At 34.2% G+C, this 19,212-nt stretch overlaps 1 protein-coding gene across 2 annotated transcripts; it reads right to left on the reverse strand.

The window, feature by feature from the left end:
• Window positions 1-1,025: 1,025 nt before the first annotated feature.
• Window positions 1,026-14,083, reverse strand: LOC143053911 (uncharacterized). Of its 2 annotated transcripts, none has more exons than XM_076226709.1 (8): window positions 13,527-14,083; window positions 7,786-8,220; window positions 7,100-7,250; window positions 6,256-6,474; window positions 5,384-5,871; window positions 2,380-2,631; window positions 1,908-2,006; window positions 1,026-1,547 (listed from the first exon to the last, which is right to left on the reverse strand). In XM_076226709.1, the coding sequence occupies exons 2-8, from the start codon at window positions 7,939-7,941 to the stop codon at window positions 1,257-1,259; spliced, it is 1,656 nt and encodes a 551-aa protein (XP_076082824.1). In that variant the 5' UTR covers window positions 7,942-8,220; window positions 13,527-14,083; the 3' UTR covers window positions 1,026-1,256. The 2 variants fall into 2 exon arrangements, with proteins under 2 accessions (XP_076082824.1, XP_076082823.1); XM_076226708.1 differs by having other exon boundaries at window positions 13,521-14,083.
• Window positions 14,084-19,212: the final 5,129 nt, after the last annotated feature.

Raw genomic sequence — 19,212 nt, forward strand, 5'->3', positions numbered from 1 at the left:
ACTCAGCAGACAGCACTCTTCAATATGTACAATCAAAAGCAGCACACAAATCAATATAAACATGTAAGACACAAATCAATATAAACATGTAGGACACACATCAATATAAACATGTAGGACACACATCAATATATACATGTAGCACACTTCAATATGTACAAAAAAAAACACAAAATAATAGACAAAAAAAAGGTAAATATGTACAGACAACAGCCACTTTTATCGATATAAACAACCAGAACATTAACTTTAACACAAAGCAGGACACATCGATACACTAAAAGCACTAACAGCACATATGTACGAACAAAAGAAGCACACATCAATTTAAACACAAAAGAAGGACACATTAAAAGCACTACTAAAAAATATGAAACTCATCAAACAAGAAATAAAAAATGTACATGTTCGGTAAAATATGTAGCACCATCATACTATTTATAAATCAAAGCACTAAGTTTGTAATTAAACTAAATAAGACCGTAGTCTTTGTGTCTTTGAAAATTCTTCTTTTTTGCTGGTGAGCCAAGAGTTCAATTTTTGTCCATCCAACTTGGTTAAGCAATTTGAGCTTATACTGTCAAATGTCCTGTGACATCTTCCTGGAATGTCTTGAAAAAGTTCTTCTGGTTGTAAATGTTTTACAAGAATGTCAATATCTTTCTGAATTGATGGCTTGGTGTTTGAAGGCTTTCCAAAAAATTGGTTTAATCCTGTTGTATAGGAATCTATGATGTCATTGCAGCCTTGGAGACTTCTCCCGCACCTTTCAATTGAAGGACTTGTCATGTTGCCTCTGAGAGAGTTTAACGCATCTTTTGCCCTCATGTTCATAAACTCGAGAGCAAGGTCTTCTGGAACATTAGCACCCTTTCCATCATGTATGTTAACAGTTCGATTGTTTTTCAATTGAAAGGCTTGTTTCGGAGGCAATATTGCTAACAGTTGTGCATGTAATTTAAAAGCTAATAGTCTGTATTTTACATGATTGTTTAAAGCGAATTTTAGAATGTCAAATCGCCACATTCTAACTAAACGTTCACCATCATTTTCTCTTGCAGCATCTTCTCTACACCAGTCAAAAAGCCCATCCCTCAACAAACTGCAGCTGTAGTTGCGTTTAAAGTCTTCCTTCTTATCTTTTTCGACCTCAATGGTGCTTTGGACTTGTTGGTCATTCTCATTATTTTGCTGTATAACACCTTCAAACTCTTTATACGGACACCGAAACCTGTGTTTGGATCTACATTTCCCATCTACAGCAAAACTTTCTTGCACCCCGGATATCCACACATATGTCTTCCTTCTTCTTGTGTATTGGTTTGTTTAAATGCTTCTAAATCAAATTTTTCTGTAGCAATGTACTTGTCTACTATGTCTTGTGAAAGTTTTTCCAGGAATTCCTTCTTTTGAGTGTGGGAAGTATGATTGAGGTCTTTAAATTTATCTAAAGAATCAAAACCTAACAAGTGCATGGCTCCAAGAATTATATATCCTCTTGCTACAAATCTTAAAAATTCTCTACAATCATTTACTGCATCTTTCACCTATAAAGAAGAGAAAAGAAAAAAATTAAGGTTGAAATATAAAAATTACATTTTATTTGAAAGTTATACAATATACATCAACTTCATTTGGGCGAATAGTTGTCTCATTAGCCAGCCTTCATACCAAATACATGCATATAACATTCAACAGAAAAGAATCTTTATGAAGATAAAATATATCAAAACCAGTTGTAAACTGTCATGTAAATAATTATGATAATCATGAAACAATCTTCACCGTTTCAATACATTCCCACTGTAATTTTTGCAATGTTAGATAATTTGCTCTTTTCTTATCATGTTTGTTAATGTTTCACAAAACTAACATTTGTAAATGGAAAGAAATTTATGTATATGTACCTCTGATTTCACACCTCTTCTGTCAAATTTATTTTTCAATTGGAACAATGTTCCCATTTCACCAGATGAAGAACCCTTGAAATGGAGGTTGAAGGTATCCTGAAAATAATAAAAAATATTTAGAACAAATAAATTTATTTGTTACATGTATACATAATTGTTTAAGCATTGCCTGAAATAGAACAAATAAATTCATACGACTCATGTAAATGTATAAATAATAATGATGCAAAGGGTTTTCGTATGATAAATATATAAGAGGTTCATTTTCAAGTTGTATACATGATACTATTTTCTGATTTTGTTCATCGACGAGAATATCAGATACAACAACTAGACTTGGGATTTAGCGAAATTCCACTATAATATTAATATGATGATAAATGAGAGTTTAAAATTTCATAGTAATTTCCTTAATTTAGTAGCACTTACAACTGTATAGAGGAACTAGGAAAAATAGATATATATATACCTGTAGTGATATAACATGGCCATGCCAATCTTCACTTTTCCATATAAAGCCATCTAATCTGTCTTCACATGTCACTGCATCAATTCTGGCTTTCTGTGCAGCTTCACCCCTCTCAACACTCAAGGCATCGCCACCCAACAATAATGGCTTTAATTTCTTGTCCCTCTTTGGCACATACTGTTGTAAATGTGTAATTACATCAATCATTTGTTCTGTGATGTTTTCATCCTTCTCAAGAATTCCTAATGGTATCTGGAAATAAAAGCAACATAATATAATTATAAAAAAGAATAATATGTTAAATTTTTTTACAGAAAACACCAAGAACTTGTTTTGATTAAAATTAAAATTTATGCAGAACACATTGGCAGTATTTTTTCTCTCTCATTTTTAAGTTGAACAATTTTCAATGTTAATATAATATCTTTTTTCTTCAGCAATATTTCTCCCTTTTATTTAATGCATTTTCTTATTGTCTGAACATGATTATTATTTACACCATATATATCAAATTATTAATTACATTGATGGCAGGGTGCAGGGGCAGATCCAGCCATTTAAAAACTAGAGGCTCTAAAGAGCCTGTGTCGCTCACCTTGGTCTATGTGAATATTAAACAATGGACACAGATGAATTCATGACAAAATTGTGTTTTGGTGATGGTGATGTGTTTGTAGATCTTACTTTACTAAAAATTCTTGCTGCTTACAATTATCTCTATCTATAACAGTACTTTCTGTGGAAAATGTTATTGAAAATCTTAAAATTTTAAGAAAATTGTTAAAAATTGACTATGAAGGGCAATAACTCCTTAGGGGGTCAATTGACTATTTTGGTCATACTGACTTATTTTTAGTTCTTACTTTGCTGTACATTATTGTTGTTTACAGTTTATCTCTATCTATAATAATATTCAAGATAATAACAAAAAAACAGCAAAATTTCCTCAAAATTACCAATTCAGGGGCAGCAACCTAACAACCGATTATCCGATTCATCTGAAAATTCCAGGGCAGATAGATCGTGACCTGATCAACAATTTAACTTCCTGTCAGATTTGCTATTAATGCTTTGGTTTTTGAGTTATAAGCCAAAAACTGCATTTTACCCCCATGTTCTATTTTTAGCCATGGCGGCCATCTTGGTTTGTTGGCCGAGTTACTGGACACATTTTTTAACTAGATATCCCAATGATGATTATGGCTAAGTTTGGTTAAATTTGGCCCAGTAGTTTCAGAGGAGAAGATTTTTCTAAAAGATTACTAAGATTTACGAAAAATGGTTAAAAATTGACTATAAAGGGCAATAACTCCTAAAGTGGTCAACTGACCATTTTGATCATGTTGACTTATTTGAAGATCTTACTTTGCTGAACATTATTGCTGTTTACAGTTTATCTGTATCTATAATAATATTCATTATAATAACCAAAAACAGCAAAATTTCCTTAAAATTACCATTTCAGGGGCAGCAACCCAACAACGAAATGTCCGATTCATCTGAAAATTTCAGGGCAGATAGAACTTGACCTGATGAACAATTTTACCCCATGTCAGATTGCTCTAAATGCTTTGGTTTTTGAGTTATAAGCCAAAAACTGCATTTTACCCCATGTTCTACTTTTAGCCATGGCAGCCATCTTGGTTGGATGGGCGGGTCACCGGACACATTTTTTAAACTAGATACCCCAATGATGATTATGGCCAAGTTTGGTTAAATTTGGCCCAGTAGTTTCAGAGGAGAAGATTTTTCTAAAAGATTACTAAGATTTACGAAAAATGGTTAAAAATTGACTATAAAGGGCAATAACTCCTAAAGGGGTCAACTGACCATTTCGGTCATGTAGACTTATTTGTTAATCTTACTTTGCTTAACATTATTGCTGTTTACAGTTTATCTCTATCTATAATAATGTTCAAGATAATAACCAAGAACAGCAAAATTTCCTTAAAATTACCAATTCAGGGGCAGCAACCCAACATCAGGTTGTCCGATTCATCTGAAAATTTCAGGGCAGATAGATCTTGACCCTATAAACAATTTTACCCCCATGTCAGATTTGCTCTAAATGCTTTAGTTTTTGAGTTATAAGCCAAAAACTGCATTTTACCCCTATGTTCTATTTTTAGCCGTGGTGGCCATCTTGGTTAGTTGGCCGGGTCACCGGACACATTTTTTAAACTAGATACCCCAATGATGATTGTGGCCAAGTTTGGTTTAATTTGGCCCAGTAGTTTCAGAGGAGAAGATTTTTCTAAAAGATAACTAAGATTTACGAAAAATGGTTAAAAATTGACTATAAAGGGCAATAACTCCTAAAGTGGTCAACTGACCATTTGGGTCAGGTTGACTTATTTGTAAATCTTACTTTGCTGAACATTATTGCTGTTTACAGTTTATCTCTATCTATAATAATATTCAAGATAATAACCAAAAACAGTAAAATTTCCTTAAAATTACCAATTCAGGGGCAGCAACCCAACAACGGGTTGTCCAATTAATCTGAAAATTTCAGGGCAGATAGATCTTGACCTGATGAACAATTTTACCCATGTCAGATTTGCTCTAAATGCTTTGGTTTTTGAGTTATAAGCCAAAAACTGCATTTTACCCCTATGTTCTATTTTTAGCCATGGCGGCCATCTTGGTTGGTTGACCGGGTCACCGGACACATTTTTTAAACTAGATACCCCAATGATGATTGTGGCCAAGTTTGGTTAAATTTGGCCCAGTAGTTTCAGAGGAGAAGATTTTTGTAAAAGTTAACGACGCCAGACGACGACGGACGACGGACGACGGACGACAGACGACGGACGCCGGACGCCGGACGCCAAGTGCTGAGAAAAGCTCACTTGGCCCTTTGGGCCAGGTGAGCTAAAAAGGGGGGGTCTTAACACAGGATAAAGACACGTCTCCATTCATATGCATTGATCATCCAAAAAAAGAAAGGGTGAGATTGTAATACGATGTTACATGCAAAATGATACAATTATTAAAGACTCACAACTGTGCTCTTCTTTTCAGCCTGTTGTGAAAACTCATGTAGTATATGGTACTGCACAACTTGTCGGTACTCAGATAGTCCTGGGATGTTGTCTACTAAAGCTCTTTGGATCAAAATTTTAAAATCTTCATTCAGATTGTGTATGTCATTGTCACTTGGAATGAACAATTCATTAGATAGTGATAGAATGTCAGCTTGAGGGTGTATCTCGTCTAGCGGGTCGGTTGGTGTTGCTCTATCATTAACTGCCATTGAATGGACCAAGTTGTGCACCTTGTTGCTGGTATCTTTAGTCTTGTGTCTAGTCTTTTGGTTCATATTCAAGTTGTCCATAATGATTTGGAAAGAACCTGTTTCCTGAATTGCTTCTGACGACTTAGTTGTATATGGAGAATCTTCTTCACATGGTACTGATGGTTGCATTGGTGTGTAATAAGATGTGTGGTTTTCTATGCTACACAAAGGAGTTCCAGGTGGAACAGATGTACCTGTAAAATAAATTCAAATTTGATACACAGAACATATATAAGAATTAGATAGGTAAATTACAACTTGGCAAGATACACATGTATACAAAATATTAGTGTCTCATCGAGACGCCATGAATCAAAAATAAGCTGTTCTCTCTTATAAGTCTCAGCATTTCCCCAATTCAGTTTTAGATAAAGGAAAAGAACCAATATAAATGTACACCACACTTAGACCCTCATATTAACAAAATTACAATACTGACAGTGACAGCTTTGAAGTTATTTTTGACAGCTATTTCCTTGTTCTTCTTAAACACTTCAGTGGTTCTAGATTACCGGTAGTGTGAGTTACTCTAAAAAAATAAGGAAGCCACACAGAAAAGACACATTACATGTGCTTACCATTATCCACAAAGTCATACTGCTTTTCCATAGGAGAGTCTGTAGTTGGAACTGTCTCTTGACATGTATCTAATGAGGTAAAATCTGAAGTGGTACATGCATCTGTTATAGGTTCTGCTATGTACATTACTGGTGGACTTTGGATGTGTAGAATGTTATCATCTGTGGCAATGTTCTCTACATTACTTTCATCACTGGTTGCTGAATATGTATGATCACCTTAAAAACAAAATAATACAAATTAAATCAAGATTTTAATATAATAAAACGATTTATACATGTATACTAGTATATACACTTCATGTAACCTTTGTTTGGCATCCATATCACATCTTCTTACTAACGTTCATGTACTATATATAATAGTTTTCGTGTATATATATTTTCACTTAAGTAATGTATCATATAATAAATAGATATCATGGATATAAAAGCATTTAAGCATCTTTATTAAGAGAATTTGTCTCCCTTCTACACTTTCATTAAATAGTTACAGGCCTGTAATTCAGTGGTTGTCCTTTGTTAATGTGTTACATATTTGTTTTTGGCTCATTTTTTGTACATAAATAAGACCACCAGTTTTCTCGTTTGAATTGTTTTCCAGTGTCATTTAGGGGCATTTTATAGCTGACTATGCGGGATGGGTTTTGCTCATTGTTGACGGCCATAGGGTGACCTTTACATTTGTAGTTGTTAATTTCTGTGTCATTTTGGCCTCTTGTGGAGAGTTGTCTCATTGTCAATCATACCATATCTTTTTATATTGCATGTACATGGACATCATGTACATGTAGGTAAAAATGAACATGCCTTATATATAATTATAATTAATAATTAAGTATACCTAATGAAGTGTTCTGATCTATTGTTTCACTGCTGAGTTGCTCTGTCCATCTCTTCACAGGCTCATCAAATTTCTCACATAGCTTATCAATTGTATTCAGTGTGGACTTGTAGGAACTACTAAGTCCTGCTCGGTTGAAGGTAGTATAAACCTGAAGAAATAAAATAAACCATTGAGATTTGCTGGTCATGTAATGTATATTTAATAATGTACAGTACAACTGCAGATGTTGTGATAATTAAAACTCAATCACGGTGGAAAGCAAATAATATTTGAGAACTGAAGGTGAACAAAAAAATGTTGCAACATAAATATTTTTTTGAAACACCATGTTGTTGCGAATGGATAAAGGGATTGTGTCAAAGAGTCAATTCAAAAACACAACCTAAGAACAGAAATATTTTATAAAGTGCAAACTCTTATACAAATGCTCCCAACAAATATAAGTACCACATCAACTAGTTGCATGTGAAGAAGATCAATGTGTGCCGAACAGATTTTTTCTTATTACATATATATATATTTGAAGAATTATTTTGATTTCAAATTACCTAGTACATATATATCTCAATGAACTGAAAATAATAAAGAAATGCTGAAAGGCCCTCTAGGAAAGACTGAATTGGTATTTAAATGAAGTACTGTACATGATTTATATTTATATAATTAATTCTTAAAATGCTTACCTTTGTTCTAACATGTCCTCGGAACATTAACACACTGTTTATAGATTGAATAGTGTTCATTTGCTGATTTCTGGTAAACAGAAGGACGGCCATGCTGGTGACAAGTCTCGGTTCATTTTTTTTCTCCTCCCCACATATTGTCTGAAGGAGGTCCATTGTCAAAGGACATTTATTCTCTAATTGTCTGTAGGCGGATTTCCAGGAGAAGGAAGAAAGATTTGATGACCTTAATAAGGAGTCTTTGTTTTTTACTATTTCTGTTATTTCTTTATTGATTTAATTTTTGATGACAATGCCAATTTCTTTCTTTACATCTAATGCGAACATGTGATTTACAGCTGTTTTGTACTGCTTCATGACTAAGGCACGACATGCCAACTTCTCATGTCCTTTCAAAACTGTGTTCCTTGAACTTCCACGATACCCTATGTTCACCTGAAAGATAAATCTCAACAGTTACTTTTATTGCACAAATAAATGTATTGTGTACACATGCATTGTACAACCATGACAACATTATGCAGGTTGATGCGCATGCATTAAATATAAATGACCAGGGTTTCCGCTGGCGGTCGCCATTTTCGCAATTTGCGAAAAAATAATAATTGTGGCGATTAAAATTCGTCATTGGCGAAAGAATTTGGCGAAAGAAATATATATAACGATTTATTTTCAGCCATCTTGTTTATTTACTTTTTTCGAGTTTCTCGGACTTTACCCGATCAGACAATACTCGGAATTCACCTTGAACTCGTTAAGATTTTGACAGAAAATCAATAATCAGCTGATTGCATTTATAGCTATCGACATCAAAGGACTAATTAATAAAGGTGTTGATTGTATTATATGACAAAATGATATGGTTAAATGGCGTCCGTCACATGTCACAAAAGGGATTTTACCACTTTCAACGCACGAGTTTGAAGCAAAATTTTGACGCTTCCTCTCGGTCCTTCTTTTAATGATAGTCCAGAAAAGAAAACTGTTGTTATGAAGAAAAATCTTCAAAAGCAAGAAAGGCCTCTGATTTAAAACTTTATCATTTAACTTTGATATAGATGATTGATTTGAGTTGGTATTTTAAAGTCGTTTCAGTGACACACGTGTTTCAAGCATAGTTTTACTTATTTACGATGGTCTAGAAAAGAAAACTGTCGTTATGAAGAAATCTATTCAAAAGGTTAGGTTGGCATGAGAGTAACCCTTCAATGTAATGACTACACCTAACACGAGGGATAAATTTCAAGTGATAAAATGTTTTGTTTTGTTGTAAAAACCACTTCTTGTTTGGGGGGGGGGGGGGGGGGGGGGGGGGGGGGGGCTGGAAAAAAAGGAAAATTTTAAAAGAAAAATTACTTGGCGAAAAAAATAATAAAGTGGCGAAAAATATTTTTTTTTTTTTTTGGCGAAAAAAATAATTGACCCAGGGGAAACCCTGTAAATGAGTACTTATATACGAGTACTTATAGTCCGGCCGATCGGTGAAAAAAATGCTCAAATAATGAGGAAAGCACCAGTTTTTGCATGATGGTACATTTTTGTGTACTGAGCAATATTAGCTATGGACCCACCTCAAAATTCAATATGGCGGCTTATTTCAAGATGGCTGCCGTACGTTCTAAAATATTTTCCAGTATTACACAAACCCCAGTGGATTTGATGCTGGAAGCACAAAAATCAACATATTTGAATGACTTGGTGTACTTAGCAAGATTTTGTTTTGGTCTATCTTTGAAATACAAAATGGCGGCTATTTTCAAAATGGCCGCCTTAAAAAGGAGCAAATATTCATTATTGAGAATTGACCTGAATATAAGCATTTTATTGATATATAGTGTCATTTAGTATCTGTCCTTTTTGATTTTGCCTTGCTTGTCATTTCATACACAAAGTAGTAGCCTTCATAAAAAGCTGCAGTAGTAGCTTTCATTAAAAGCTGCACTATTTGTTGTCTTGGGTCACACATAAAAGCTGTGATTTGAGATATCAAACTGTGAATTGAGAATCATTTAAACACATATCAGTGAAATGGCAGGAATTGGGGACAACAAGGACAAGAACATTGAAATGGCAGAAAATTAATCACTTGGGGATATGGAGAAACCCACAGCTGAACTCGGACGCTTTAACAGAGGACAGCTCAGAAATGACTATTAAATAATTGTACCAAGAATTTTTAGCAGGTAGTAAATTTAATGCCCAAAGAACAGCTGAGATTACCGCAATATAAAACAGAGCAAATCATCGCGAATTGATAAAATATGTGTTGGTCTCATTACGTTTCCAGCTGAACAGAAAGAGGCAATGCATATTAATAACGAACAGATGAGAGCAATATCTCAGCAACTTTAGCAGTCTGAAGACAGGATAGACCACAATAATTGCTTGGCGGAATTGATGGTCAGACCAATAAGATATTCAATGCTGTTGTGAGACGAATGGACAAGCCGACAACACCTGAGGAAGCAGACACAGTTCAATTTAAAAGTGCATTTGAACAGCAGGGTACCTTCCAACAACTGGCATCTGTTGTAAATGAATTAGTGGACAATCGAAATAAAGAAGTTAAAATTCCTGCAATGGACACATCATCTAAGCCAAAATTTGACCTTAGCCAGTACAACTCAAGTTTACCAAAAGTACACAACAAAATCCATGCCTTGGGTCTTTCCCAAATTATAGTTCGCATGAACCAGCAACCGCGCCAACTCTGTTGAAGGTGTCTTCACCTTAAGTCAAAAGTCCTATGTCAGGGTTTTTGGCCCTGCATGAAACAGTTCAAATTATTTAACAACAATCTCCAATTAAGAACATACTAACACCCTCTAGTACTTATCAAGGATACCAGCAACAGGCTTATGTGTCGTCTTACGTACACTTACCATCTACTTTGAGTCAATAATATTTGGTTCAGAGCAGCACACCATTACAGAAACAATTGGCTGCAGGTGGATTTTTTCAAGTTTCTCCGATGCTGAATGCAGTTCCTACTTACGGTATCATTCCCGTCGAGTCAATGGCAAATCCCACATTTATCACTTCAATTATGACAACCTCGTCAGCTCCTGGAACTCTAACAGGCTTCCCTTAACAGCAAGCTGACTCCAGTGGCCGGTCCAGGAAAGGGCAGAGGAAACCAAAAGAGTTTGGCAACACCTCTTCTTCAGACTCCTCATTGGAGAGAGAATATACCCGATGGCAAGAAAATCGTGGTGCAAGGGACCGGAGACGAAGCCCACAGCTCCCAAAAATTCAAAAAACTCAATTGGAGAGGATCCATGACTTGGGAGGCGTTCATTTACCAATTTGAACGATTTGCCGGTAGATGACAATGGGAAAACAGAAAAAATGTGTGTAGGCCCCATATTACGCTCGCACAGATGATGATTCCAAGGCCTTAAAAAAAGCATTCATTTGGAGCAGCGCTTCAGCAAGAAAGACGATCAAACCAGATTGGAACCGAAGCATTCCGTCGAGAATGTAAAGACAAAGATTCTTCAAGGCATGTAATAAAGAGGAACTCAGAAAATTTCAACAAGGCGTTGAATCAACTAAAAACCTCAATAGCAAACCAGATGGCGATATATGAATCAAAAAGTGCCAATTATAACCATCGACAAGTCTACTTTGCTGATGGCGCAGTATCACCGACCGAAAAGGAAATATGAGCAGACCTTTGGATAATGAGGAGCATATTATAACCTCGCACAAATTGTCACAAAACTAGCTGATATTATGCTTTCAACTAATCAGCATAGCCGTGGATTGGCCGATCAGTATAACCTCGGATCTTCTGATCAAATAATCATGGAAGATCACCAGTTCAATGGAAGATCACCTGATCAATATACACATGGAAGATCTCCTGAGCAATACATTCGCGGTAGATCGCCTAATAGATTACAGCAACACCCCCACTAAGGTAGAGATCATATAGTCCCTAAAGACAACGGTTAGCATCTCCAGGGGCAAACTCCAGAAATCCCGGTTATTTCAGACAACGATCACCTTCACAAGGATACGGAGCAAATCAAAGTGCAACTCCAACAATGGAGTCTTTAAACAGCAAAGGGTCGGGCCAGTAGTCCAACGCACGATTCCAAAGTCCATTGGCCATGAAACATCACCTCATCACAAAATCGAACAGAGGCCCACGGACCATTTGAAAGAGCTTAGCAGTACGAGGTACTATACATGACCAGAATGTGAGCATGATTGTGGACACTGCTGCAATGATAACATTAGTAAATGAGAAATTAATTCCGGCAGAAAATGGAGATTTTGAGAACGTAACGCTACGTGGTTTGTGTTAATAGCTTGTTATTGGGAAGACTATAAAGAACGACTCTCGACATTAATAGAGTAAACAGACGATGTTATACTTAGGCTAGATATTTTGGACACACTGAGCGCAGTGATAAACCTGAGTACTCCCACATTTACCATCAACAATAAAGTGATAAATGCGGCATTTGTTAACGGTGGAAACGAGATTTCAACTCAACAAGTTTGCATAAAACGAACCATCACAGTTCTACCAACTCAGAAATGACTGTTACCATTAAGACTAATAAAAGTGCTGACCAGGAGTGCATTTTAGGACCATGCTCGCTGAATAGTTGCGAATTGGTTTCGCACGTCGTTGGAAAAGGAAATAGTTGCCCCTTAACCATTTTAAATGATGGCAATCGCCTATTCCGCCTGAAGAAAGGTACACCTATTGATTACATAGAACAATTTGACGATGTAGTGGGTACGGCAGATGAAAACGCGATAAGTGACGTAAGACGTTACATTGAAGAGACACGAGACAGATGAGTTACCTACTATTCCACCACATTTAACCGACCTATATTAACGTTCAATCGACTCGTTTCAACCTATTTCATTCCAACCATTAAAACTGAAAGCGTTTAAAGAATAACATGTAACATATTGATTAACATTTTTAATTTCACTATTTGTTTTTGTATATACAGCCATATTTGCAAATGTATGTGTAATAGAAATAACCAAATTAATTTTTTTTATATTTTAAAATTAATTGATAACAAATTCAAGAACATGAAGTCCATTTTTGAAGAATCATAACTTTAATTTCCGAAATTATATATAATACCTTTAGGACAATCTTGAGTTTTATACCGTTGTTCCGCCATCTTGAAAATGGCAGCCATATTGGATTTTTCAGAGTGGGTCCATAGCTGAAATCAAAGGGTATATAACCAAGAACTACTATGCAAAGTTTCATGCTTTCCTCATCAAGTGAACAATTCTGCTCTATATCTGCACCAATCGGCCGGACTATTATATACATGTACATGTATATATATTTTGTATACATGTAATCGTTCTCTGTCTGTTTGCTTTAGAAAAAAAATGTTGTTTGGACAAAATACTTTTAATGTAGTTAAAAATGTACAGTCTTAGACTTTATACATTTTTACATTTAAAACATTGAAATTACATTTTACCTATGTACATGTAGTTCCAATAATGTACCAAGGATCTGAGTCATAAACCCATACTGTAACCTAGTAACATATTTTAAAGTTCTACTACATTTATGACATATCATTGAGTCTTGGATTAAGAGCTGTATAATTGGCAATCATACATAATCTTGTTTGTCAGTTTTATGTATATCCTGTGTTAATCAAACACTCAAGAAGAAAAAGAAAATCCTTTTTTCATGCATGTATGGCTGAATCATAATTTCAGTTGCAGATGCTTACATGTACCTTTACTTTAGGGCCTGAAGACTGTGTTGATTTCTTGTCAGAGAAGCAGAGACGTCGTCTATTATTCTTTGGTGTTTTCGTTGTTGAGACATTTTTATCTTGTTTCTTAGCTCTAGGCGTACATCCAGACTTGGTGGGAGTAAGGCTACTCCTGTTTCTTTTTAGTGCACTTCTGTCATTGACATTGTTACTGGGAATAGAACGGTATTCTATCTGTATAGACAAGTTCTTAAAGTCATTGGAGGCAGAATCTGTTAAAGATGTTTTTGACTGATCATATTTTTTACTGTTTGTTGAAACTGATTTAACAGAATTATAACATTTTGCACATATAAATAAATCTTCATTCGCGTCGAGAAATTTTTTCAACAGATCAAAATCAAGGCTGTAAGTTTTGGCTATAATGTCTATAAAATCCAAATCACTGATGTTAGAAACCTTTCTTCTTCTTTCACTTTTCAAATTCTTGTCAAAAACGTGTGAACAATGTAAACAAACACTACTTTCCCACTCCATTGCACATCTTTTGTTGTGGGATTACTATGCTCCTCCTTCTTTTGGCGCCATTGTGTATGTTTAGAAATTACCCATAATGCAACACGTCACAATTTTCCGGTCTGACGCGTTTTTATCGTGGATGCATTCAGGCGTTAATGTAGTGATAGGGAGCGTAATCAAACTCCCCGGCAGTTCCAGTTCCGATCCGCATACGGGCCCGAATACTACTCTACACTAATTGATGGAGTAAAGGAAAACAGTTCCGGAACGGAAACGATCACTGTCCGGAGTTTGGAGCGTAATATAACGACTGGATTATTGGTGAAAGGTGGAGAGAATCGGAGACGGTAAGGGCTTGAATTATTCGAGTTAGTATTTCATATAAAACTAAGTGAATCTTCTGTAATTGAAGAAAATAACTAATTCTTGTATAAATCTTTTTCTATAAAAAGATATAATTAGAAAGACTATAATGTTATGTAACTTTTGATATATAAGTATTAGATGTGAAAATCTTCTTATTTGACACTTAACGATATAAATAAGGTTTGACAGCTTAAACTCTTAGAAGTATTTTCTTTAGCAAATATATATATATATCAAATTCTTTTCTATTGTTCACCCAGAATTCTATCTAACCAAATAATCGGATTTCCCTAATGGCCGTAAAAACAAGGTATTAAGTAATTAAAAATAGTAACCCCAAATTATGCAAAAATGTGAATAAGGTAAAAGAGATCTAACCAATAAAAACTGTCCTTATAAAAATATGTATTCTAAAAGTCATTTTGATTGGTGAAATTTTTTTATAGAAAAAGATTTCCCAAGGAACTTAAGACATTTTATCTAAGTAACCTTATGTCGAAAGGTTGAAGATGATAATAGCCAGACCTGAAACAATTTAACGTTACATCTAACCAGATACTACTTTTATGTTTCTATTACACTTATGCAACTGACGATCTTTTACGTAATCATGGGAAAGAAATAAAACAGAAAAAATAATAATAAAAAGATATTGATGTAATTATGCAATTTTTGTGTTAACATTAACTTTAAGTTTTTTGAAATTATTTATTTTTATATATATTTCACTTCGTCGTGTTTGCATGTATCTAAAAGATGCATTTTTTCACAATTATAATAAACGGACTTATAATAACCATAGATGTAATACCCATTTACTACGGAAGCCGATAAGGGCCATTCAAAAAAAAAAATAACGACATCTCCATATATAAAAAAGAATATGTATTATGATTGCCAAGAGACTAAATGACACAGAAATTAACAACTACAAAAATGTATAGGTCATCATAATGCCCCCAAAAATTACAAAAACACCCACATAGTCAGCAATAAAAGAGGGACGAAAGAGGGAGAGTCCCGAAATGCTGTGTGGTAGAGAGTGCGTTATTAATTAATTATTAGCTCCCTTGGTAAAACTCCAAATTTCATATTTAATGTATTTCATTGTTAAATAATTTCATGAAGCTTAATAAGTATATATATATTTGTTAATTGCATGGCTTTTGCTATTTGAATTCATTGGTTAAAGATATTTATCTATATTGTAAAGTTTAATATTTGCATCGTCGCAAAATCTTTCGTTACCTTCTTTGGTTGCCTTCTGTTAGAAACTTATATATTTTATAGATCACAATAGGTTTCATATGTGACCGACCGCGGGAAGGCTGTATGAAGGTCGATACGACCTTGGTAATGTTGGAAGAAGAAAAGGTAGAAATATATGAAGACTGATTTTCAGTCCAACCTAGGCAAGCTAAGCTTTCCACCTCCCTTTCACTAAATGCCTCTTTTAATAACTGAGAATTGAAGTATTGATCACTCTAGTTCTACAGAGTCCCCGAAATGCTGTGTGGCAGACAGTGTTATTAATTAATTATTAGCTCCCTTGGTAAAACTCCTAATTTCATATTTAATGTATTTCATTGTTAAATAATTAACATGAATCTTAATAAGTATATATTTGTTAATTGCATAGCTTTTGCTATTTGAATTCATTGGTTAAAGATATTTATTTATATTGTAAAGTTTAATATTTGCATCGTCGCAAAATCTTTGGTTACCTTCTTTGGTTACCTTCTGTTAGAAACTTATATATTTTATAGATCATAATAAGTTCAAATTGCTACTGCCCGTGCCAGGGTTGTTTAGCCAGATAAGGTTAATTTAAACTCCTTTTTGTTGGAAAATTTATAAGTGAATTTAATAAGGACTGACATTCAGTCCTACCAAGGCAAGCAAAGCTTTCCACATCCCTATACATAAGCGCAAACTACATGCCTTCTTGTAATAAGGGCGAATACTGATTGCTCTATTTCTACTTTCAAACGTTGGGCACGATATTCCTACAACCCCTAGGATTTAAAACAGAATCTTCGAAATTTCATCCGCAAAACAAAATAAAAATGTTAGAAACACGAACCAATATTAAAACAAATTCAATATATGTTTTAAATTATGTTTTTACAGCTCTTGATCATATACTAAGTAATATCTAGTATATTTGAGGATTAAAATAACAAAGCTATGTGGAAAAAACGGATGTCCAACGTTACATTTATGAAAAACTGTTTTAACTCTTATGTACAGTGAACCTATTTCTTATTCTCTGATCTTCCTGAAACTTGGCAGGAACAACGACATGTGTCGGTTCTTTGTGGCGTTAAAGCCGTTATTTTGTCAAATTTCATTTGACTCGGTGGCTGCATATTAAGCTGGAATAAGAAAAATGTCCAATGACATTTTTCATTAACTCAACGACTGAAAGTTAATTTTATAAGTAGATATAGCAGAAAATGAATAAAAAGAGTGAGACAATAATAATATCTACCAAAAGTACAAATATTTGCCTCATTGTTCGTGAGTTCAAATATTGCTGATTCAATAAAATCTTCTCTACACAGTCGTTTTTTAAACGGTAGCCATTTTGTCCAAGTTGATATTTCATTTTTCAAAGCAGTTAACCAGTTAACGCGTATTTTTTATAATTGATCAAAACAAAAGTTAGATACACGAAGAGTAAAAAATGCCAAGATTCTTTCTTTATTAATAGATATAGGAAGATGTGGTATGAGTGCCAATGAGACAACTCTCCATCCAAATAACAATTTATAAAAGTAAACCATTATAGGTCAATGTACGGCCTTCAACACGGAGCCTTGACTCACACCGAACAACAAGCTATAAAGGGCCCCAAAATTACTAGTGTAAAACCATTCAAACGGGAAAACCAACGTGCTAATCTATATAAAAAAAATGGTATATATTTACTTTGAATGTGTCAAGCATCTATAAACATATTATACTTAGTTTCATATACAGCGATGCTTTTAATTTTCATTTTAAAATATTGATATACGTGTATATCGATTCTGATGAATTTATATTAGCATATAAGAGTTGACACTTATGATAATTTTTGTGCAATAGCTATATGTGTATAGATTTGCCATTTTTACATTTTTTTGTAAATGTTGCTTGCAAAGTAAAAACAATATTGCATCGACTCTGATCCAAATCAAAAGCATACCTATTTTCAAATTATAATTTTATATCATATGCAAAATGTTTAGACTTTAAAAATCGATAAGATTATTTAAAAGACGGTTAAAACCAATACATTTTTCGGTATCCAAAGAAAAACGTGATAACACGCATTGACTCAATAAGGGTCTTATCTGACCTTGCTTTATCTTAAGTATTGAAACAGTTTATCTGACCTTGTTTAATTCAACATATTTGGGTCTTAAAGGAATAAAATGCTTCCACACATTACAAAACGGTAGCCAATTTGTCCAAACGTCTGAAAACGTCTAAATTCCGAAAGACGCTAATTTCCGACGTTACATGTGCTAAAGTTTCAATTAAATGTTCATGATAATTAAAACAAATCGTGTTATGAAATTTGGAAAAAGAGGTTCATGATTGCTGCCGAAATAAAAGAATAGTGCATGTTGCTATAGTCTCCGCCCGGGGATATAGGTTCGACACAGGTTAAATTTTGCAATTTTTATTAATCGTTAATAGCTTTTAACGAATTATTTAAAAGAATGATGAAATGGGGGGGGGGGGGGATCTCATTACATGAACTTCGTCCAACTTTTGTAAAGACAAATTGGAGACACCAAGACACTTAATGTAAAATGCGAATTGACATTTATGTTGCGGAAGTACTCCGAAATAAATCATTTAAAGTCGTCACTTCAGTAAGGTGCAATCCCCAATATTAAAAGACTTAATACCAGTTTACGGAATGTTTTACTTTGCGATTTGTCCTGCTATTCATGCTATAACTGTCGTGATGAAAGTTATTCCTATACTAGCGAAGCCGGAACTTTTCGTCAATATTAACTTGTGCATGAAATGTAGGTAATTGAAAGACAAATCCCAAACAGCGACGAAAACCGTTTCATCGAATAAATAAAAACCCCGGATTATATTAGCCGTTTTCGCGGACGATTCAGTAGTAGATTACTATATTTTAAAATGTATATCAGAAGTTAAACACTATAGATGACTTGGGAAATATTTCACAAGCCAAGGTTCAAGTAATTGAAGGGTTGTATTTCAACAACTTATGTGCCAGGGAAAATACAATTCTATTCAAATTAAACCAAGGGTAAAAATGTTCGATTTACTTGCAGAGTGTCAGATATATTTGTATTGGGGTTGAATTAAGATATAGAAATTTTACAATGACAGATGATATGCACCTTGAAAGTTAAACATCCTATGATAAAAGTTTTGTACATCTAATAATATTTTTTTTTATGGAAAACCGTATACATGTACTTCCGTCCCATCCTTCCTTCATACATTACTTGCAACAGTACTGCATTTTTAGTTGAAATAACTTAAAGGGTAAACATTATTAAATCGATTTCCACAACTTGAGGTAATTTATGATAAAATGACATCTCAAAACGAACAGAACCAGAATCAACCAACATATAAAAAAACGAATAAAACTTGCAAAAATTAATCGAAGTCAAAAACCCTCTTCGACGCCGCATTTAAAAGTGTAACGTCGTGTTGTAGGAACATCGTGCCAAACGTTTGAAAGTAGAAATAGAGCAATCAATACTTCAATTAACCCTTATTACAAGAAGGCATGTAGTTTGCGATTATTTAAAGGGAGGTGGAAAGCTTGGCTTGCCTTGGT

The sequence above is a fragment of the Mytilus galloprovincialis genome, chromosome 12, assembly GCF_965363235.1.
Source record: "Mytilus galloprovincialis chromosome 12, xbMytGall1.hap1.1, whole genome shotgun sequence".
In the NCBI taxonomy this organism is placed as follows: Eukaryota; Metazoa; Mollusca; class Bivalvia; order Mytilida; family Mytilidae; genus Mytilus; species Mytilus galloprovincialis.

Bases quoted from the DNA above. Each gene is read 5' to 3' on its own strand.
- LOC143053911 (XM_076226709.1), bottom strand. From the start codon at position 7,941: ATGGACCTCCTTCAGACAATATGTGGGGAGGAGAAAAAAAATGAACCG. The intron at 6,475-7,099 runs GTATACTTAATT...TTTGTTTTTAAG, and splicing joins AGATCAGAACACTTCATTAG to GTGATCATACATATTCAGCA. The intron at 2,007-2,379 runs GTATATATATAT...TATTATTTTCAG, and splicing joins GCCATGTTATATCACTACAG to GATACCTTCAACCTCCATTT.